Genomic DNA, 24236 nt, shown 5'->3' on the forward strand with positions numbered 1-24236 from the left:
CCTTCCCAGCCACTCCTTGCCTGTCTGCCTGGGTTCCTTAGGGCTCCAACAGGAAGCAGTTGTTGGAGCTAAGCAGCCCCCATGAGAAAGAGTTGGCAAAACAGCTCAGTTCAAATTGGATCTGGCCGAGAAGGAAGCTCAGTAGAAGCACCTCACTGAGGACTACGAGCATAGGCTTTCCAAGCAGAGCGAAGACTTGTGGGAGTGCATGGCCAGGTACAGGTGCCTAGAAGCTCAGCGGGCTGAGATGATCAGCCAGTTCCAGGCCATGATGCAGTCCCACTGGAATAAAGCTCTCCGGCTCTTCGCCACCAAATAAATTTTTGTACAAAGTCAGCTTATTGCCCCCACAATCTGGGTCCTCATTTTACCCACCTCGGAAGGATGGAAGGCTGAGTCAACCTTGAGCCTGGTGAGATTCGAACCTGCAGTAATTGCAGGCAGCTGGTATTACTTAACAGCACTTTGCTGGCTGAAGAACTCTGGGAGTTGAAGTCCACAAGTCTTAAAGTTGCTAAGGTTGGAGACTCCTGCTCTAAACTGCTACTTACCCCTGAACTAAACCAATTTCTTAAGACCTTCCATCCCCACTAGAGTTAAGTCCAAACTAAGGGTGTCCATCATGGCTGGCTGAGGAATTCTGGGAGTTGATGTCCATGAGTCTTAAAGTTGCCAAAGTTGGACACCCCTATTCCAAAACTTCCCCAAATAATCTAACCTAGAAATAAATTTCCTGACCATGAGAACAATTAACCAGTGGAACGATTTGCCTCCAGAAGTTGTGGGTACTTCATCATTGGAGGTTTTTAAGAAGAGACTGGACAGCCATTTATCTGGAATGATACATGTCTCCTGCTTGAGCAGAGGATCAGACTAGAAGACCTCCAAGGTCCCTTCCACCTCTGTTATTCTGTATTCTACTCTGATTTCAGATTTAGAGAGATGCCAAGGTCCTGATTTCGTCATCTCATCTACCCTGAAATGGTGTCGTTATGCAACAGTTCACGCTGCACAGAGAACGCATTTGTGCCCGTTCCCGTTTCTATGGCAATACTTCCTCCCTTTTCCTGTGTGTCTCCTTAAGTCAACACCACAAATCAAAACTGAAGCCCCACATTTGCACACAGCGCTTCAAAACTCCTGCAGGCTGCACCTTGGAAAGATTAGTTTGGTACAAGGGGTTGGAAGGCCAAAATCCATAGCTTTCCCGGGATACCCAGCCAGCTGCCGGTGGGAAGAAAGAGTAAAATGCTGTATTGCACACAGGAGATTTGAAGAGAATTGAGCTGGAAGGGACCTTGGAGGTCTTCTAGTCCAACCCCGTACTCAAGCAGGAGACCCTACACCATTTTATACAAATGGCTGTCCGGTCTCTTCTTAGAAGCCTCCAGTGATGAAGCACCAGAGGTGGGTTTCAGCATGTTCTGACCAGTTCTGGAGAACCGGTAGCGGAAATTTTGAGTAGTTTGGAAAACCGGCAGTAAAAATTCTGACTGGCCCCGCCCGCATCTATTCCCTGCCTCCCAAGTCCCAGCTGATTGGGAGGAAATGGGGATTTTGCAGTAACCTTCCCCTGGAGTGGGGTAGGAATGGAGATTTTACAGTATCCTTCCCCTGCCACGCCCACCAAGCCACGCCCACAGAACCCACCACTGTGAAGCACCCACAACTTCTGAAGGCAACTGGTTGATTGTTCTCACTCTCCTTGATTATGAATGAATGAATAGAATAGAGCTGGCAGGGACCTTGGAGGTCTTCTAGTCCAGCCCCCTGCTCAAGCAGAGGGACCTATATACTATTTCAGATAAGTGGCTGTCTATTTTCTTCTTTAAAAACTCCAGTGATGATTGGTTTCCATCCATTGTTTGGAGGCTGGTGCTTTGGAAAATAAATTGACCCTCTCTTCTTTGTGGCACCCTCTGAAATACTGGAAGACTGCTATCATGTTGTCCCTCATTCTTATTTTAGACTAGTCAAACCCAAATCCTGCAGCTGTTCTTCATATGTTTTAGTCTCCAGGTCTCTGATCATCTTAGTTGCTCTTCTCTGCACTTTTTCCAAAGTCTCAACATCTGTTTTGTAATGTGGTGACCAAAACTGGATGCAGTATTCCAGGTGAGGCCTTACTAAGGCTTTGTAAAGGTAAAAGGTAAAGGTTCCCCTCGCAAATATGTGCTAGTCGTTCCTGACTCTAGTGTGTGGTGCTAATCTCCGTTCCAAAGCCGAAGAGCCAGCACTATCTGAAGACGTCTCCGTGGTCATGTAGCCGGCATGACTAAATGCCAAAGGTGCATGGAATGCTGTTATCTTCCCATTAAAGGTGGTCCCTATTTTTCTACTTGCATTTTTTTACCTGCTTTCGAACTGCTAGGTTGGCAGAAGCTGGGACAAGGAACGGGAGCTCGCCCCGTTACGCAGCACTAGGGATTCGAACTGCTGAACTGCCGACCTTTTGATTGCCAAGATCAGCGTCTTAGCCACTGAGCCACCACATCCCTTTGTAAGGCTTTGTAAAGCGGTATTAATACTTCACGTGATTTTGATATTATGTCTTTGTTTATTCAACCAAGGATTGTATTGGCTTTTCCGGCTGGTGCCACACACTGCTGGCTCATATTGACAAGCTTTCCAGGGGAAAGAGCTTTGAAGTTTTAATTCCAAATGTTATTAAAATTAGGGCAAGATCAGGCTAGTGGATCCTCCATGAAGCATCTGAAATAATACCGATTGTATTTTCCTATTTTCTTTAGTCCAAAAAAGCAAACACTGAACATACCAATGTTGAATAACAATGAGCCGTGGTGGCGTAGTGGTTAGAGTGCAGTACTGCAGGCTACTTCTGCTGCCTGCCGGCTGCCTGCAGTTTGGCAGTTCAAATCTCATCAGCCTCAAGGTTGACTCAGCCTTCCATCCTTCCGAGGTGAGTAAAATGAGGACCCAGATTGTTGGGGGCAAGAGGCTGGCTCTGTAAAACCACTTAGAGAGGGCTGCAAAGCAGTATGAAGTGGTATATAGTCTAAGGGCTATTCCTTCCTTCCTTCCTTCCTTCCTTCCTTCCTTCCTTCCTTCCTTCCTTCCTTCCTTCCTTCCTTCCTTTCCTCCCTCCCTCCCTCCCTCCTATAGTGGTGCTGTGGTTAGAATGTAGCATTGCAGGCAAACTCTGCCCACTGAAAGAGCTCGATCCTGACCTGCTGAAGGTTGACTCAGTTTCCCATCTTTCCAAGGTGGGTAAAATGAGGACCCAGATTGTTGGGGCCGAGAGGCTGGCTCTGTAAAACCACTTAGAGAGGGCTGCAAAGCACTATGAAGGGGTATATAGTCTAAGGGCTATTCCTTCCTTCCTTCCTTCCTTCCTTCCTTCCTTCCTTCCTCCCTCCCTCCCTCCCTCCCTCCCTCCCTCCCTCCTATAGTGGTGCTGTGGTTAGAATGCAGCATTGCAGGCAAACTCTGCCCACTGAAAGAGCTCGATCCTGACCTGCTGAAGATTGACTCAGTTTCCCATCCTTCCGAGGTGGGTAAAATGAGGACCCAGATTGTTGGGGGCAAGAGGCTGGCTCTGTCTAAACCATTTAGAAAGGGCTGTAAAGCACTATGAAGCGGTATGTAAGTCTTAAGTGCTATTGCTATACCTGGTAATCCTTGACTTACAATCATTTATTTAGCAACCATTCAAAGGTACAATGGAAAAAGATGGTGTCATTGAATCATTCATTTGTTCATTCGTTCACTGGCCATTTCTGGAGACAATTCCTGGCAGAGGGTGGTTGTTGTTTTTGATGACATCAGCAACTGCTTTGAAACTATAAAAGGCAAAGGGCTGAAGGGAGGAAGCCTTCTGGCTCAAGCCAGGGAGGTGCATCTTACAGCTGCAGCTTTGGAGATAACCCCTCAAGTCCATTTGGAAGCTCCAGGAAGCTTCTGCAAAACCCAGCAGTACTGAAATCAGCAAGAAACACATGGACGCTGCAATGTAAGGATGAAAGGCCATGTTTCCCTCAAGTCAAGCCTGACTCTTGATGACTCCAATGATATGTGAGAAAAAACCTCGGGGGGACGGAGCAAAGCGATGCTGCCTAGGGAAGAGTAAGATAAGAGGCAGCATAACCCAGAGCAGGGGTCTCCAACCTTCGTTAATTTTTAATTAACAAATTAATTAATTAACCTTTGTTAATACAATTAACAATTAACCTTTATTAATACAATTAAACTTTGTTAATGCAACCTCAGCCTTCCGTCCTTCCGAGGTGGGTAAAATGAGGACCCAGATTGTTGGGGCCGATAGGCTGACTCTGTAAACTGCTTAGAGAGGGCTGTAAAAGCATTCTGAAGCGGTATATAAGTGCTATTGCTATTGCCCTCCCTTCCTTCCTTTCCTCCCTCAGCCTTCCAGCCTTCCAAGGTGGGTAAAATGAGGATCCAGATTGTTGGGCTGACTCTGTAAACCGCTTAGAGAGGGCTCTAAAAGCACTATGAAGCGGTATATAAGTCTAAGTGCTATTGCCTTGGTGGCGCAGCGGACTAAACTGCTGTTAAAGTAGCATTTAGCTGCCAGCTGCCTGCAATTACTGCGAATTCAATTCTCACCAGGCTCAAGGTTGACTCAGCCTTCCATCCTTCCGAGGTGGGTAAAATGAGGACCCAGTTTGTGGGGGCAATAAGCTGACTTTGTATAAAAAAGAACACCGCTTGGGGGGGGCCAAAAGCCCTACTAAGCAGGTATATACAAAAGTATGAAGGCTATTGCATTGTAAGCCGCCCTGAGTCTCCGGAGAAGGGTGGCATATAAATTGAACTAATAAATAAATAAATAAATAAATAAATAAATAAATAAATAAATAAATAAATAAATAAATAAATAAATAATTGTTATTAATCCCAACGTCCTCCCTCCCACTGCCTGCTACTTCATACAGAGGGATACAGTGATAGATTAATTCAGCAGTAACTTAACCTTTCTTTGCTTCAATATTTGGACTCCTGAGTCCGCCTGAGAGTTTCTCCCCTCCAACCTGAACCCAATTCCTGGTTTGGTGAAGGAGATTTGGCCAAACGTTTCGGGGACACAATGTCCCAAATTAATTAAGAGTGCAAATGTCTGAAAGGAAATTTGGATGTTCTGCCTTAGGCAAGAGGGCGCTTTATCTCATCGCTACGTGCCTAATTGGAACATAATTCTTCGTTTGCTCAAGTAACGAGGTTACCAAGGAAACGTGCATAAGAAATCGTAACAGAAATGGTCAAGCATGTTTGGGCCAAAGCAAATTTAGCCAGGTTGTGGATTCCTAGGTCAAATAAAGTGATGTTGTGGTCCACCAGCAATCTGCGGAGCTGGCAGCAGAGTCGGACAGCGAGGAGGCTGGGGAGGACCATGGGCCAGTCCTGGAGTCTGGGGAAAGCTCAGACGAGGGCTCTGCGTCGGAGGCAGAGAAAGGGCCATCTGGGAGGTACGTGCTGCCTCCGGAGCCTCCAGAGTCGGACCTCAGCGAGGCAGAGGAACAGGGGGAGACTGTTCCCAGTGCACGCATGCGCAGAGCTGCCAGAAGGCAAGAACAGTTAAAACCAAAGGGACGACTCGGGAGTAGGGCTGGGAGATGATTGGCCCCTCCCGTAAGACTTAAAAGAGGAGCAAAGGCACGTGGGCCTTTGCAGGAAGCAACGTTGTTCATTCTGTGCAGTTTAAAGCCTGAAGCTCTGTTTGATTCTGGACTCCGTGTGGCTTTGCCAATTCGGTCTTTGGCAGCGTGTCAAGGGAGATAAAGATGGGTGATTATCCCGAAGGACTTCTCCCGAAGGACTCTTTATAACTAATTGGGACTCATTTGTGAATGAACAGAATTCACAGCTGTTGCAATAAAAGAGGTTTTTGGGACTACTCATGTGTTTTAATGACTCAGGAAGCCTAGGTCAGAACAAGTGTCTGTAACCCGCACTGCATATCGGACATATATACAATCGAGAGAGTCCAGAGATATTTTACGAGAAGAGTCCTCTATTCCTCTACCCGCAATAAAATACCTTATGCCACCAGACTCCAAATTTTGGGCTTAGACAACTTAGAACTACGCCGACTTCAGTCTGACCTAAGCGTAGTACATAAAATTATCTGCCACAATGTCCTTCCTATCAATGACTACTTCAGCTTCAACCACAACAATACACGAGCAAATAAGAGATACAAACTCAAGATAAACTGCTCCAAACTCGATTGCAGAAAATACAACTTCAGCAACAGAGTGGTCAATGCCTGGAATGCACTACCTGACTCTGTGATTTCTTCTGCAAACCCCCAAAACTTTCACCTTAACTGTTGACCTCACCCCATTCCTAAGAGGCCTGTAAGGGGCGTGCATAAGCGCACCAGCGTGCCTTCCGTCCCTGTCCTAATATTCCTTTTTATTTACTCTTTTCATGTATTCAAATTATGTTTATACTTTTACCTGTTATCTTATATATGCTTGACAAATAAACTTATGATTATGATTAAGTGAATGCATAGATGTGCTGGGTTGCTTTCCTTAAATCCCAGGGACTGGATTGATGTCACTGGGTTGCTTTGAACATCAGGAGACAATTGCAATCCGAATGGCAACGGATGGATTCCTCACCCTCCAGCTCACCCTCAATAGGATCACCTTGAGATTTATAATTCTCATTTATGCGATGGTGGATCAAAATAATCTTACGGCATCTGATTTACCTACGATTCCCAACCTGATCGACTTGTAGTGTGAGGAAACCTGATGCAGGTATCTCCCAAAGTTACTGTATTTAGAAGCTACAACTAGTCCAGAATTGAGAATTTGGGGAGCCACGTGGTACATAATTCATATAGTAATAGCTCTGCTATGTGAGCTGCACTGGCTCCTTGTAGTGACAATGCAGAAGACCATGTTTACTTTTGATTTCTCCTTCAGATTAAGAGAAGTCTAGAAGTTTAGAGCTCATTCTGAGCTAGCTTTCCTTAAGTTTTATTACAGGTCGTCCTCTCCTTACAACAGTTCCTTTAGAGACCCTTCAGAGTTACTGAAAGTTGTTCACACTTTTCACACAACCATTGCTGCATCTCCACAGTCACGTGATCAAAATGGAATTGCTCGACAACTAAACAGATTTAACAGAGTTGGAAGGAGGATCTTGCAGGTCATCTAGTCCAACCCCCTGCCCAAGCAGGAGTCCCTACATCTGCCTCTACCTAGGATTGAACTCACAACCTCCTGATTGTGAGGCAAGAGCTCCACCTCTAGGCCACTGAGTCTTGTTTAAAATAACTGGCATCAGTGGTGAAATCCAATTTTACTACCGGTTCTGTGGGCATGGCTTGGTGGGTGTGGTGTGGCTTGGTAGGCGTGGCTTGGTGGGCGTGGCAGGGGAAGGATACTGCAAAATCCCCATTCCCTCCCCACTCCTGGGGGAAGGATACTGCAAAATCCCCATTCCCTCCCCACTCCTGGGAGGAAGGATACTGCAAAATCCCCATTCCCTCCCCACTCCTGGGGGAAGATATTGCAAAATCCCCATTCCTACCCCACTCTGGGGCCAGCCAGAGGTGGCATTTGCCGGTTCTCCAAACTGCTCAAAATTTCTGCTACTGGTTCTCCAGAACCTGTCAGAACCTACTGGATTTCACCCCTGACTGGCATGTATTTGGGATGGTGGCAGTGTCCTGGGGTCATATAATCCCCTTTAGCGACCTTCAGACAACCAGAATCAATGGGGAAGCCAGATTCACTTAACAACCGTGTTACTCACTTAACAACCTGCAGCGGTCCACTTAACAACGGTTGACCTTTACGATCCTTTAGAAAGGTTGTAAAATGGAGCAAAACACACGTAACAACTGTCTTGCTTAGCAGTGAAAATGCAGGCCTCAATTGTGGTTGCAATTCAAGGACAGTCTGTATTGTTGCTTTGGTTTTAAAAGATGCAGCGAGGGAGCTGCCTCTCACAAATCGTAACTGACATTATGTCTAATCTTCCCCAGAAACGTTGCTTTGCGTTATTATTATTATTTTTTTCACGTTTCTATCCTGCCTCCATTGCAGGCTGGAACTCCTGCAATTGGAAGAAATCCACAATCTGAAATGCTACAAAGAAGGGGGGCGGGGGTCAAATTACTCTCCAAAGCACCAGAAGGCAGGACAAAGAAACAATGGATGGAAACTAATCAAGGAGAGAAGCAACCTGGAATTCAGGAGAAACTTCCTAACAGGGAGGACAATTAACCAGTGGAACGGAAGTTGCCTTCAGAGGTTGTGGGTGCTGCATCACTGGAGGCTTTTAAGAAGAGACTGGACAGTCACTTGTCTGAAATGGTGTAGGGTCTCCTGCTTGAGCAGGGGGCTGGACTAGAAGACCTCCAAGGTCCCTTCCAACTCTACTCTGAAACCCAATTACCTGCCTCCCAGATGTACTGACTAGCAATCCCATCTCCCTCAACTAACAAGCCTCTGGCATGGATTGATACTTGGCAGCTGCATTTTTACAGTACGCTAAACTGCCTTCATTTTAATCTGAGTTTTCTTTTATAGATAGATAGTCCTTGAGTTACTACAGCAATTGGGCCTGGCAATTACAATCGTAAGTTGAGAAACTTCCTAACAGTGAGGATAATTAACCAGTGGAACAGAAGTTGCCTTGAGAAATTGTGGGCGCTCCATCACTGGAGGCTTTTAAGAAGAGACTGGACAGCCACTTGTCTGAGATGGTATAGGGCCGTGATGGCGAACCTATGGCACGCATGCCACAGGCGGCACGCAGAGCCATGTCACCTGGCACGCCAGCTCAACTCCGGTGCGCATGCGTCGGAGTCTCTGGAGGCTGGGGACAGCAAAAAAGTCACTTTCTGTCCAACCAGAAGTTGGGAAACGGGCCATTTCGGGCCTCTGAGTGGGTGGGGAAGGCTGTTTTCGCCCTCCCCAGGTGCATAGAGAAGATCTGAAGCCAGGTGAGAAAGAAAAACGGGCCTACCGGGCCATCGTGTGCTAGGAGCGGGGGGAGGGGGGTCACATGCGCGTGGGGCGGGGTGCATAGAATTATGGGTGTGGGCACACGTGCCCGTGAACCTCCACCCCCCCTTCCTGGCATGCGATGGCAAAAAGGTTAGCCATCACTGGTATAGGGTCTCCTGGGGGCTGGACTAGAAGACCTCCAAGGTCCCTTCCAACTCTAATATTATGCATAGGTAGCGTTCAACGTGCAACCCCAAATTTCTATTCTAAGCAAGAAAGTTTTTCAATGAGTTCTGCCTCATTTTATGACCTTGCTTAACCACAGTTAAGGGAATCACTGAATGTCTTAAATTAGCAACCCGGTTGTTAAATTAATCTGGCTTCCCTATTGACTTTGCTTGCCAGAAGGTCGCAAAAGGGGACCAAATGATCCTGGGACACTGCAACCGTCATAAATACGAACCAGTTGCAAAGCGTCCAACTGTAAATCACGTGGCCACAGGGATGCTGCAATGGTCATAAGGGTGAAAAACGGCCATAAGTCACTTTTTTCCATGAGGATGTAACTTTGAACGGTCACTAAATGAATTGTTGTAAGTGGAGGACTACCTGTACAGCATGGAGTCTTTCACAATGTATCACCTTTTCTCTATTGCTCATCCTCCCAACACGTTGCTAAGTGGGTGGGAAACTTCTTTTCAGGGTTTTGTTGAACCAGAGAGCAGCAAACACCCTATAATTTTGCGGGCCATGGTGGGGCATATTTCCACTCAGGAAACAACTCTTTTTCCAACTTCCAGGCGTAAGTGATGCTTTAATTAATGCTGAGATTTAACCGAGAGGCCACAACAGTGATTATGTTGTTAGCGTTCATGGAAAGAAAAATCACCAAGATCCTTACCGTAAACATTAATTGGCAGCCTCCGAGGATGTAATCCAGGAAGGAGTAATCTCGGGTGATCTGAAAGGCCAGGGGGAAGATTTGGGAGGAGGGGAGAAGGAAAGGAGAAACAGAGCAAGTTAATGCATAAGCAAGAGTGTTTCACAAAATACTCATTTATTCCTCTATATTAGTTCAGTGAGTTTCAACTTTGGCCATTTTAAGATGTGTGGAATTGACTTCAACTCCCAGAATTCCCAAGCTGGGAACTGATTTCAACTCCCAGAATTCCCCACCTGGGAATTGACTTCAAGTCCCAGAATTCCCCAGCCAGGAATTGACTTCAAGTCCCAGAATTCCTCAGCTGGGAATTGACTTCAACTCACAGAATTCCTCAGCTGGGAATTGACTTCAAGTCCCAGAATTCCCCAGCCAAGAATTGACTTCAGGTCCCAGAATTCCCCAGCCAAGAATTAACCACAACTCCCAGAATTCCCCAGCCGGGAATTGACTTCAACTCCCAGAATTCCCCAGCCAGGAATTGACTTCAACTCCCAGAATTCCCCAGCCAGGAATTGACTTCAACTCCCAGAATTCCGCACCATGGCCGGCTGGGGAATTCTGGGAGTTGAAGTCCACATGTCTTAGATTTGCCAAAGTTGAGAAACAATCTTCTAATTTGAATCTCCTGGCAGCCATCACGTTTCCAAACACTGTGGCTGGATTTACACCACACATTTACCATTTAAACCAAGGAAAATAAAACCACAACAGTTCTGCAATATGATACCGAGATGGTACATCATGGTTTCAAGTCGTAACTTGGTTCACACGGGGTAGCCTGGGAATGTTGGCATCCCAAGCCACTTAACAATTGTTGTTTTCAATTCAGCCTTGTGTGTACTCAGCTGTGCAGCCTGTCAAAAGCTGCAGATCAGAGGGGTGTGTGTTGTGTGTGAGACATTGCTAGCAAGGTGGCTGTTTTGTGTCAACAAAGGTCTTTGTCGTGCAAACGTTCTCCTCTATTCTCCTTGACATATTTGTCTGAGAAAGTTGGTGATGTTTGAACAGTTACTAAGCTATCACCTTTGTTGTTGTTAGTTGCAAAGTCGTGTCCGACCCATCGCGACCCCATGGACAACGTTCCTCCAGGAAGCTATCACCTATGGCAGTATATTTCCCAACTTTAAGATGAGTAGACTTCAATTCCCAGAATTCCCCAATTATCATGGGATCATAGCGAGGCTGAGGACTATAATGGAAAATTTGTGTACCAAGGTAGCCTAAGCTCAAACGGGACTAAATGCAAAAATCCTGCATATTGTGTGAATCAGGACAATACGTGAAGCCTTAATAGGTTTTACATGCAGCCCTCGACTTACAACCATAAAGGAGCCTGCCCATTATAGATAAAAGATGTGACAGTTGTAAAGAAGCCATCACAATCAGAATGGATGGAAACTAATCAAGGAGAGAAGCAACCTGGAATTAAGAAGAAACTTCCTAACAGTGAGGACAATTAACCAGTGGAACAGAAGTTGCCTTGAGAAATCGTGGGTGCTCCATCACTGGAGGATTTTAAGAAGAGACTAGACAGTCACTTGTCTGAGATGGTATAGGTTCTCCTGCTTGAGCAGAGGGCTGGACTAGAAGACCTTCAAGGTCCCTTCCAGCTCTACTCTGATTCTGATCATGAAACCCGAGAATATATGATTATTTTTTGGGGGCAAAAATTATTAAGTGAATGCCACAGTTGTTAAGCCCATTGATTATTGTGGGGCACCTTTGATGAAAAGTTTAAATGCAGAGGTGCTTTTTCAAAAGGCAGAAGGCAGGACTTTCTTGGGTTTTTTTCTTTTAAAGTCATTTTGTAATTGAAGAAGCTTCTTGGATGAGGAGCGAAACGTCTTCAAGAAAAAATGAAGTCCAGTTGCCTTTTGAAAAAGCACCTTTGGAACAATCATGACCTGGGATGACTGAGAATCTGGGTAGACATTCTGTAAATGGAGATTGTTAGGAAATGGTTATTTGTCTAACTAGTTGGTCAGGCAATATATAAACCAACAATGTATGTTTGCAGTCAGAAAGGTATTATATTGCTTTAAGACTGTATTGCATCATCCTGTATCCTGATTGGCTAAGCTCTGTAGCCAAGGTACTTAAGGGAAGTCAGGATCATAGCTTGTGTGGATACTACACCATTTTACCTGCTTATTCGCTGTAACTCTCTACCTGATCTCTCAGCATGATCACTGTTTGATCATAGCTACATGTTTTCTACTATTTATTGAATGTTTTGATATTGAATTTGTTCCTGTTTTGAAACTCAAGAAGAACTGTTTTATTGTGTATGACTACAACTGGTAAGAAGACTTTGTACTTGAAATATCCCTGGATCGTTCTTTTAACTCTTGTCTTATCTGTGTATGACTTGGATTGTTTTTGGACTTTGCTTTACTTTTTCTAAAAGTAAAAGACTACAACAACTCAGTGTGTTTGTATGTTGATTGTGATTGTTCACAACCACTCCCAGTCATTTTTCATGCATTTACTCAAAGGGTACTCTGTTCAATAACCTACAACATCGGTTATGAGCCAAGAATATCCTTAACAGAGATGTTCAGCAAAAACATCATAAATGACACAGACACATGTCCATGGGCAAATGGTCATAAATGCAGAACAGTTGATGAGCAGTGGAAATGTGGTCATATGAGCTGGGAGGGGCAGGTGATGGAACTTTGGAACTAGATTGTAAGTATCTTTTGAGGAGGTCCATCATAACTTCGAACGGTTGCTACCTGACCAGACATAAGTCAAGGACTGCTTGTATATATTTTGGGTGCAGCTTGTTACATGCATAGAGCAATTATGCTTCATTAATTGTCTTGGGATTTTGTGTGAACCCAGGGCATAGCACAGGATCAATGTGGAGCGGGGATCAAATCTGGATCATTTAAACTGTGCTGTTGTAGACCATTTTAGCTCATTGCTGTTTTCTCTCATTTACTTACTCCTCTGAGTTGAATAAGAGGGAGGGAGGGGAAAAGAGAGAGAGAAAGAAACAGGCATGATGTATGCGAAAGTATTGGTATTCAGTCTTAATGTAAATGCATAATGAGATGCAAAAAGGAGTACAGGCAGTGGATTTAGAACCATTCATTTAGTGACCGTTTGAAGTTACAATGGCACTGAAAAAAATGACGTAAAATCGTTTTGCACACTTATGACCTTTTCAGCACCACGTGATCAAAATTCAGATGTCTGGCAACTGGTTTATAGTTATGACGGTTGCGATGTCCTGGGGTCACGTGATCAGCTTTTGCAATCTTCTGACAAGCAAAGCCAACGGGGAAGACAGATTCACTTAACAACTGTGTCTCCTAATTCCCACAGCACTGTCTCATGTCTCATCTTGTCTCATCGTTCCCACTCCTATTGGTTTCTTATTAGATTAGATTAACAGAGTTGGAAGGGACCTTGTAGGTCATCTAGTCCAACCCCCTGCCCAAGCAGGAGACCCTACAAATGGCAGTCCAGTCTCTTCTTGAAAGCTCCAGGGATGAAGCTCCCACCACTTCTGAAGGCAACTTCTGTTCCATGGGTGGATTGTTCTCACTGTCAGAAAATTTCTCCTTATTTCCAGGTTGAATCTCTCCTTGTTCAGTTTCCATCCATTATTCCTTGTCTGGCCTTCAAAGGTGCTTTGGAAAATAGCTTGACCCCCTTCCTCCTCTCTGTGGCAGCCCCTGAGATATTGAAAGACTGTTATCATGTCTCCCCTGGTCCTTTTCTTCACTAGATTGGCCATGCCCAGTTCCTATAACTGTTCTTCGTCTGTTTTAGCCTCCAGTCCCCTAATCATCCTGGTTGCTCTTCTCTGCACTTTTTCTAGAGTCTCAACATCTTTTTATAGTGTGGTGACCAAAACTGGCTGATCAGTTGTTGTTTGTAACTTATGATCAATGATTGTAACTATGATTTATGATCTACGAACCTATCACTTTGTTGTTTGTATGTACACTGAGAGCTTATGCACTGGAGACAAATTCCTCGTGTGTCCAATCACACCTGGCCAATAAAGAATTCTATTCTATTCCAACTTAACAATGGCAGTGATCCATGTAACAACGGTGGCAAGAAAGGTCATAAAACAGGGCAAAACCCACAACTGTCTTGCTTAACAATGGAAATTTTGGGCTCAGTTGTGGTCGTTAAGTCAAAGACTAGCTGTAGTCTTCAAAGCAGGAGTCGAGAGAGGGACTAGAACCTTGGCCCGTTTGCAAAACTCTCGGCTGGCCTTGGAGCTGAGGGTGGCTCAGAGCCTGGATGGGCAGGAGTGGGCTTCAAAAATTTTAGCAAAATTAAAAAATGGTTGAATGAGATTTTAGAACAAAAAATTGAATGGTCACCAGAGACATGCTTGCTCAGCTCCAAACCAGATAAGTTCAAGAAGGATTCATGGTATTTAGCTCTTCACATTATTACAGCGGCAAGATTGATATACGCTCAATTTTGGAAAAACCAGAATATCCCATCAGAGGAAGCAATCATAAAAAAGATTCTGGATTGTGCAGAAGCTGATAAATTAACCAAAAAAATTAAAAGATAAGGACCAAACACAAACATGTTTATCCTGGGAGAAACTATATATTTGGCTAGAGAAGAGAATGTCATAACCCAAAGTAAATGTGGAAGGATTGTTAAGGAGGAAACTATACTAAGTGAGGTTGGTTAGACCTAATTGATATATTAAGAGAGATGAGTTGCTCTATCTCCCCTGGAATGTAATATTATATTGAATACTCAGATATGAAGGTACCATCTGTACCTACCATTTGTGTATTATTTGTAATGTTCTGTGTGTTGTACGTTATTTATATGGTGTATTGTTATTTTTCTGTTTGTTTTTAATGGAAAATATAAATAAAGACTATTTAAAAAAAATTAGCAAGGGGTTCTCTGCCCAGTTGCTGGGTGGGCGTGGCCATAGTGGGCGTGGCCTAGTCGGCCTCCTGCACCACAGCAGTGGGGGGGCGTTTTTGCCTTCCCCGGGCTCTGGAGCCTTTCCTCAAGCTTCCAGGAGGGCGAAAACGGCCTCCCCAGGCTCTGGAGGCGCTCTGGAGTTCCCGAACTTCCGGTAAGCCCTCCCCGAGCCTCTGTGCATGCCCTGCACTTACCTGCATTTAAAACGGGCCACATGGGGACTCCTGGGAGGGGAGGGGTGGGGTGGGCAGGGCCAGCCAGGAGTGGAATTTGGGGGTTCTCCAAACTGCACAGAATCTTAGCTAGAGGTTCTCCTGAACCCCTGCGAACCCCCAGCAGTCCCACCCCTGGGGATGGGGCAGCAAAGCATCCTCCTCGCAGGCTGTCTGCTAAAGCCCGATCTGACTCCTCCAATTTGGTGGAACGACAGGTTAATCAGGCCTTGTGTTTGTCTTCATCCTGGCTTGTCAGAGTTTGGCATTTGAGAAAAAAAAATGATTGCATTTGTCCCAGAGTTGAGACCCTGCCCTTCGGATGATTAGATGCCATTCCAGCCATCTCGGTACTATGTCAGTAATTATGATTTTAATGCAAATCTGAAAGCGGTTTAGCCCTTCTAATACATCAAACTGAAAAGCAAAGGTCTTCAGGAGTCTGAAGGAGTGAATCATTCAGGAGGGTGTATAATTTCAGAATCGGAGAAGATGTTAATTTATTGACTGCAGTGCCGAGTTAAGTAATAGAGTGCTTTGGGCATAATTTTCTGAGAAGAGGTTTATGCCTGCGAAGGTTCTTTATTAGTACTACTTGATAATATGCCACTGAGGGTGCAAAAGGACTTTTCCATCACAGCAGATTGCGGCATATATACACTTTTACCAATATCTCAGTATCTCACCTCTACCTTCCCTTATGCTCGGGCGTTTTAAAAAATACTTCCATTCTGAGGCCACAAATGCAAGTAGCTCATTTATCTAATGACTGCATGGTCCACTTAATGGCCATGGCAAAAAGGGACGTAAAAGGAGGTGCCATTCACTTATCATCTGTCTTGCTTAGCTTAGTCCTCTACTTATGACCAGTCAGTTTAAAGACTGGTGGAAATTACAACTTAGTTTCAAAGTTTCAAAGTATTTTGAAGTATTAGTACCGCTTTGTAAAGCCTTCGTAAGGCCACACCTGGGATACTGCATCCAGCTTTGGTCACCACAATACAAAAAAGATGTTGAGAGTTTGGAAAAAGCGCAGAGAAGAGCAGCCAAGATGTTTAGGGGACTGGAGGCTAAAACACACGAAGAACGGCTGCAGGATTTGGGTTTGGCCAGTCTAGAGAAAAGAAGAATTAGGGGGACATGATAGCAGAATTCCAGTATTTGAGGGGCTGCCACAAAGAAGAGGGGGTCAATTTATTCTCCAAAGCACCAGAGGGGCAGGACAAGAAACAATGGTTGGAAACTAACCAAAGAGAGAACCAACCTGGAATTGAGGAGAAACTTCCTAACAGTGAGGACAATTGACCAGTGGAACAGCTGGCCTCCAGAAGTTGTGGGATGCTTCATCATTGGAGTTTTTAAAGAAGAGACTGGACAGCCATTTGTCTGAAATGGTATAGTCTGTGATGGCAAACCTATGGTACGAGTACCACAGGTGGCATGCAGAGCCCTCTCTGTGGGCATGCGAGCCGTCACCCCATGCTCTCTGCCGTGCATGCTTGTGTGCCTCCCGCTGGCCAGCTGCTTTTCGGGTCTTTGCTGTGCATGCACAGAGGGTGGGGTGTATGTGGGAGATGCGCACGCATGCACGGGGGCGAATGGGTGGTTGTGCACATGCACAGGGGGATGGGAAGCATGCGGAGCCGTCACACACACATGAATGGGGGGTGGGACACATGTGGGGGGTTGCACACGTGCGCGGGGGTGCGGCGCACGGGGGGGTCACACGCGCATTGCACACGCCCCCTGTGCCAAAAAGGTTAGCCATCGCTGGTCTAGGTTCTCCTGCTTGAACCGGGGGCTGGACTAGAAGACCTCCAAGGTCTCTTCCAGCTCTATTCTGATTGATTGAAAGTTCTGAAGGCTGTCCGTCCTTTCCTTTTTTTCAAAAAAGTTTTTATTTTTGTTTCTCATAAACATAATTACATGTATAGTCATTTATCCACCATTTTTCATTCATCTTATCTTTTAACTTTAATTTTTAATTATTTGTTATTCGGGGCTGCTCTTTTACCATTGACCCTTCTTTGTTTTGTCACAATCTTTCTTCTTCTCCTCCCCTTCTCTTCCTTTCTCTATCTCTTCCTACTTTCTTCGTTCTTCCTTTCTTTCTCTTTCCTACTTCCCCTTCCCTAACTCCTCTCTTCTTCCCCCCTTCTAACTTTCTCTCCTACTCCTCTTTCCCCTCCCTTTTCTTCCTCTCCTTTTCCCTTTCTTCTCTCTCTCCCTTTCCTCTCCTCTCTTCTCCCTTCCTCTCTCTCTACTCCTTCCCCTCTCTCTTGTTGTTTCCCTTTTCAGTTCAGTCTAGAATGGTATTCGAGCAGCCCTGATTTCCTATTTATCTCTATTCTCATTTCAATTTCTTATTCGATTAATAATTATATCTATTTCATCATTTTTATAATATTCTCAGTTTTTCCCTTTTACCCTCCCCCCTCCCCTTTCTCCCTTTACCTAGGCATCATCTGGGTTTCTATTTTTCTAATTGTTTTTCCCCATCTTTTCTCTATCTATTTTATCTCCGTGCCCCTATTCATATTTCCTTTCTAACCAATAATAAAATTTATCCCATGTCCTGAAATATATCGACTCCTCTTTATCTTTTATTCTCAATGTTAATCTATTCATTTCTGCACATTCTAAAATGTTCTTTATGATTTCTCCTTCCAACGGGATTTTGTCTGCTTTCCAATTTTGTGCAAATACAATTCTCGCCACGGTTATTATATGAATAATCAAATATATATATCTTCTTTACTATAATTCTCTGGTAAAATTCCCAATAAGAATATATCTGGTTTTAACTCTATATGTTGCTGCACATGATCACATTATGGGCACTTGGCAATAGCATTTACAGCCATTTGCAGTGCCCCACAGTCATGATTTACAATGTTTTGCTGGACATTGGGCTCACTTAGCAACTACAGTGTTTGTTTAATGACTGTGGCATTCGTTAAAGACCACTGGGAAAAAAAATCAGGTGAGGTCCAGGTTTCATTACAGTGACAAATCAAGGACAACCTGTATTTGAAGTCATCCAGAAGGCAGGGCAAAACTACAAATTCCACAGCTTTCTCCCATTCTACCCAATACCCTCCCATAGTCTCCATGTCATTCAGAGAAGAATACAAGGATGTCTTTTGCTGCATTTCTGGAGGGAAAGAGCAGGCCAGGTTGCCTTAGGATAAGACCATTGGAAAGATGAGAAGAAAGAACAATGTTCAGTTCTCCTCATCTGATTTTCAGCTGTAACATTCCTGTTTTTTCAGATTAGATTAACAGAGTTGGGATGGGCCTTGTTGGAAGGGATCTTGTAGGTCATCTAATCCAACCCCCCACCCAAGCAGGAGACCCTACACCATTTCTGACAGATGGCAGTCCAGTCTCTTCTTGAAAGCCTCCAGGGATGAAGCTCCCACAACTTCCGAAGGCAACTTCTGTTCCATGGGTTGATTGTTCTAAGTGTCAGAAAATTTCTCCTTATTTCTAGGTTGAATATCTCCTTGTACAGTTTCCATCTATTATTCCTTGTCTGGCCTTTGGGTGCTTTGGAAAATAGCTTGACTCCCTCCTCTCTGTGGCAGCCCCTCAAATATTGGAAGATGCTATCATGTCTCCCCTGGTCCTTCTCTTGATTAGACTAGCCAGGCCCAGTTCCTGCAACTGTTCGTCGTATGTTTTAGTCTCCAGTCACCTAATCATCCTGGTTGCTTTTCTCTGCACTCTTTCTAGAGTCTCAGCATCTTTTTTTGTAGTGACCAAAACTAGATGTAATATTCTAGGTGTGGTCTTACTAAGTCTTTATAGGTGGTATGAGTACCTCCCTTGATCTTGATTGAATCTCTCCGTTAATGCAATTTAGGATTGCATTGGCTTTTTTTTCTTTATGTACAAGCCTATGGTGAATCACCCCCAAACTGGCCTTCATTTTCCAAATTACAGCTAGTTCTCAACTTACAGCAGTTCATTTAGTGACCATTCAAAGTTACAACGGCAATGAAACAAGTGACTTATGACCAGTGGTGGGATTCAAATAATTTAATAACTGGTTCTCTGCCTTAATGATTTCTTCCAACAACCAGTTCACCAAACTGCTCAGAAAGTTAACAACCGGTTCTCCCGAAGTGGTGCGAACTGGCTGAATCCCACCACTGCTTATGACCATGTTTCCCACTTACGACCACTTGACAGCTTTAAGACTTGTGGACTTCAACTCCCAGAAGTCTTAAAGCTGTCAAGTTTGAAGACTTCTGGTCCAAGCGATCCCTTCTATGACCTTCCGACAAGCAAAGTCAACGGGGAAGCCAGGTTCGCTTAACAACCATGGTACTAATTTAACAAGCGCAGGGGGTCACTTCACAACTGTGGCAAGAAAGGTCGCAAAATGGGGGAAAATTCACTTAACAAACATCTCGCTTAGCAACGGAAATTTTGGGCTCAATTGTGGTCGTAAGTCGAGGACTGCCTGTACGTGTTTCTAAAAAAAAAAGCCCAAACAAAATCATCGATCCCTCTGAGAAGCGGAACTTACTTTGCAGGACTTGACAATGATGATGCCCGAATTCTTGTAGCTCCTTTTCTTCTTCTGTTTTTTCGGATTGATGCATTCAAACTCTACCTGTGTATCATTATTATTTTTTTTAGAAAAAAAGAAAGACCATGGTAAATGCAGTAATCTTATTTTTTTCTCTTTTTTTAAATACAGAAATTTGTTGTTGTTGTTGTTCTGTAGTTACTGGGAAAGCTGAGTTTTACATTTTCAAAACATTTTAGGGGTAACCAAGTTGGGGAAGAATGGTTTAAAAAACAAGTGGTGGGATTCAAACTTTTTTTTACTACCGGTTCTGTGGACGTGGCTTAGTGGGTGTGGCAGGGGAAGGATACTGTAAAATCTCCATTCCCACCCCCTCTGGGGGAAAGTTACTGCAAAATCCCCATTTCCTCCCAATCAGCTGGGACTCGGGAGGCAGAGAATAGATGGGGGCAGGGCCAGTCAGAATTTTTACTACTGGTGTTGCTTGGTAGGCGTGGCATGGCTTAGTGGGCGTGGCTTGGTAGGTTCTCTGAACTACTCAAAATTTCCACCACCGGTTCTCCAGAACTGGTCAGAACCTGCTGAAATCCACCTCTGGTTTAAACCGGTTGTTCTCAGCGGTAGCTCCTTTAAGACATGTGGACTTCAATTCCCAGAATTCCCAAGCTGTCTGGGGAATTCTGGGAGTTGAAGTCCACACATTGTCTTGAAAAACACTGGCAAACTACAGATGTCTCAAACATGGACTCAAAAGATGACTATGTTCCCCAGTACCCCCCACACCACAACCCCAACATGTACGGGGCAAAGTTTCCAACCTTTGGGAGGGAAACTGGGATATTAAGAACTGAAAATGTGTGAAGCCATGGGCTCTGAAGGTATAGCTATTCCTACTTTACTGACTACAACCACTGTTAAAAACACACAACTTTGGGACCAATCCTTCCATTTATGACCATCTCAGGATCACATGACTATCATTTTTGCACTTCGCAGCTGCCTTCTGACATATTTATGACGGTTGCAGTTTCCCAGGGTCCTATGATCCCCTTTTGCGACCTCCTGACAAGCAAAGTCAATGGGGAAGCCAGATTCACTTAACAACCGCATTTCTAACTTAACAACTGCAGTGATTCACTTAACAACGGTGGCAGGAAAGGTCGTAAAATGGAGAAAAACTCAAGTGTGTTTCATGTAGCAACATAAATTTTGGGCTCAATTGTGGTTGGAAGTCAAGAGCTACCTGTATCTACCCTTCACTGCCTCTTTGCCTTCTGGAATGCAGCCTCTCCCTCCTGGGAATCCAGACTACAATCCACCACATCCAAGACCTCATCTGACCCCTAGTCTCCCCCTCAATTGCTCTGTTTCCCCTGCTACATTTTCTATCCACACACACACCTCTGGATGCAACCCCTCAGGTTAGCTCTGGGCAGGCTTCTTGGCAAGAAACGTTGTGTTGGCTTCAGTCCAGAGCATCGTGCCAGGCCATGTAAGCATCCCTAAGGTTTCCCAGAGTTTTGAGATGGGTTGAACATCTGCCTGAGCTATTTACAGCCAGCAACTACATATAGAAGCCGTCAGTTCCAGAGTGAAACCAACGTAGAAGCAGCAGATGAGCGCAGTGGGGCTTCGAGTTGAAACGAGGAAGGATGTGATTACTCACTAGGTAAACAAATGCATGTATCCATTTTATTTTTAAGCTTCTTACGCAGAAGCACAAGCTAGGATTGAGAAAGGCATAAATAAATAGAAGCCCAGAAGACAAAATTAAATTGCCGTTTCTAGCCTCCAAAGAGCTTTGAAGTAATAACTACAAGCGGTCATTTAAACAAGAGATCTGCTGACGCCTGCATGTCCCTGCAAAAGGACTGCATTTGCCTCACAATTTAGAGAGCGTTTTCTTTCACTCTCAGAGCACTAAGGAAATTCTGTTTTTTTTTAAATGACCTAAATTGTGAGATTCTGGAATTCTCCATCAGTTTCCAATTCATGAATTTAACACAGTAGGTTAGAAGTTGGCTATTTACCAACTTACATAACCTTCCATCTGTTTATTTCATTCAGTTGTTGAATTTATACTTTGTCTCTCCAAGGTGGTAGAGATAGCACTTCCTTCCCCCCACACCAATATTTCCTTGCAATAGCCCTGTGAGATAGGCTGAGCTAAGAATGAATGATTGTCTCAACCTTCCACAGCTGGGACTTCCTTGGTTCAGGGTTGGGGAACCATGGTCCTTTTATGACTTGTGGACTTCAACTCCGACAATTCCTGAGCCAGCTATGCTCTGGGAGTTGAATTCTGGGAATTGAAGTCCACAAGTTCATAAAAGGACCATGGTTCCCCCATGGGAGATGGGAAACCAGAATTCTCCTAGTCCAGTACTTTAACCACTACCCCATCCTCTTGGACTGAGATGGAAGGTCTGGCCCCAAACTCCCAAACCCTTCCATGGCTGAAGATTAATCTAAAACACTGGGTCTCCCTCGTCCTGGTCCAGAAGCTTCACCATGCTCCAGAAGGGCCATCTGATATTCTGGAATACTAGCTTATGCAAACTCACATTGCTTGTCTTAACCAAGATCCTCAAAGAACCAAGACATTCAAAACAAAGGGAGAATTTGAGCTATGGGCCAGTGAAACATAATCAGGACCTTGGAGAGCTCCCATAGGAAGTTACAGGTGGATTTTTATTTTTTATTTTTTTTATTGGTCTCCCCAAATGGGTGTCCCATTCTTGGAAACTACTTGGACAAATCCCTGTAATTTACTGGGCAAAGTTTTTCAGAGGTGGTTCACCTTTGCCTCCAAAAGAGTCAAAAAAGTCAAGTTGCATTAACAGAGGGATAGAATCAAGACCGTGTCAAGTATTAATACCCCTTTATAAAGCCTCAGTAAAACCGCACTTGGAATACTGCGTCCCGTTTTGGTCACCATATTACAAAACAGATGTTGAGACTCTGGAAAGAGTGCAGAAAAGAGCAACAAAGATGATTAGGGGACTGGAGGCTAAAACATGTGAAGAACGGTTGCAGGAATTGGATATATGTGTATGTCTAGCATGGTGAAAAGAAGGACTTGTGGTGGCATGATAGCAGTATTTCAGTATTTCAGGGGCTGCCACAAAGAAGAGGGGGATCAAACTATTTTTCAAAGCACCAGAAGGCAAGACAAGAAAAAAATAGATGGAAACTAATCAAGGAGAGAAGCAACCTAGAACCAAGGAGAAATTTCCTAACAATGAGGACAATTAACCAGTGGAACGGAAGTTGCCTTCAGAAGTTGTGGATGCTTCATCACTGGAGGCTTTTAAGAAGAGACTGGACAGCCATTTGCCTGGCATAAGGTCCCCTACTTGAGCAAGGGGTCAGACTAGAAGACCTCCAAAGTCCCTTCCAACTCTGTTATTCTATGTTCTTTGTTCTACATTCCTTGGTAACTGTCAGCACCAGAAACCAGGAGCCAGGACAGCGTTCAAAAGCCCTGCAACTTAATTCCATGCAACCTGCTGACAACTGACAACCTACTAAGGGTCAAGGCAAGACCATTGTTATTTTGAGGAGTTGCCGCACCTCCACAGTCACGTGATCAAAATTTGGGCACTTGGCAACTGACTCGTATTTATGACGGTTGGAGTGCCCCAGGGTCATGTGATCCCATTTTGCAAACTTCTGACAAGAAAGGTCAATGGGGAAACCAGGTTCACTTCAACAACTGTGTTACTGACTTAACACCTACTGTGATTCACTGAATAGCTGTGGCAAGAAAGGTGGTAGAATGGGGCAAAACTCACTTAACAAATGTCTCACTTAGCAACATAAATTTTGGGCTCCGTTGTGGTCGTAAGTCATAACGACTGCCTGAATTCACTTCACATCATTGCTAAATGAATCTCTAACTATGGTTTTACCTTCTATATACAGTATATATAAATGGCTGTGTGTGTAAGTGTGTATGTTCCAGCATAACTCTGGAACGCCTCGAGCAATTTCAACCAAACTCTCTTACTCTCTGGAAAGAAATACTTTGTGGGTAAGATACTGTGCGCTCCCACAGAGAGGGCCTCCTCGGGGTGCCATCAGCCAAGCAATGCAGGCTGGTGACTCCCAGGGGGAGGGCCTTCTCTGTGGGGGCTCCCACCCTCTGGAATCAGCTGCCCCCAGAGATAAAGAGAATCCAAGACCTCCGTGCCTTCCGCCGTGCCCTTAAAACTTACCTTTTCCAACAAGCCGGGCTGGCCTAACAAATCTTTTAAATGATTTTAAATTTGTTTGTCTTTTTAAATTTTGGGCCAAATTGAGATATTTCCTTTTAATCTGTTCTTAATGTATTTCTTATGTGTTTTTATTTGGCTGTACACCGCCCTGAGTCCCTAGGGAGAAGGGCAGTATATAAATTTGAAGTAAATAAATAAATAAATAAATACCCCTAACACCCCTCCGGGTGAATATAGCGGCCACGCAGCCCAGCTGATCGGTCCTGGCGGCCTTCCACAGTGGCCATGCGCCACCCACTGGGCCATTCTGGACGGCAAGGAGGACCATTGCCATCAGATGGGTGTTGGCTCAGGCAGTTACCATGGCAGCCAGCCATGTACAGCCCCAACACCGCCAGGCGCCAGGTGGTGGTTACCAGTTGGCGTGGGCAGCCAGATGGACAGGGGGTGGGGCCC

At 44.6% G+C, this 24236-nt stretch overlaps 1 protein-coding gene across 4 annotated transcripts in view; it reads right to left on the bottom strand.

Annotated features, from left to right (window-relative positions):
* The window catches only part of CPNE2 (copine 2), a 153675-nt gene that overhangs the window by 14028 nt on the left and 115411 nt on the right, over window positions 1-24236 (bottom strand). For all 4 annotated transcript variants that reach the window (XM_070953228.1, XM_070953229.1, XM_070953227.1 and 1 more), the window contains exons 9-10: window positions 19561-19647; window positions 9850-9909 (exon numbers count right to left, since the gene is read on the bottom strand). In XM_070953228.1, the coding sequence (XP_070809329.1) occupies window positions 9850-9909; window positions 19561-19647 (147 nt within the window). The remainder of the gene's footprint in view (window positions 1-9849; window positions 9910-19560; window positions 19648-24236) is intronic.

The sequence above is a fragment of the Pituophis catenifer genome, unplaced genomic scaffold, assembly GCF_029215685.1.
Source record: "Pituophis catenifer annectens isolate HBS135680 unplaced genomic scaffold, rPitCat1.0.hap2 SCAF_13, whole genome shotgun sequence".
Taxonomy (NCBI): domain Eukaryota; kingdom Metazoa; phylum Chordata; class Lepidosauria; order Squamata; family Colubridae; genus Pituophis; species Pituophis catenifer.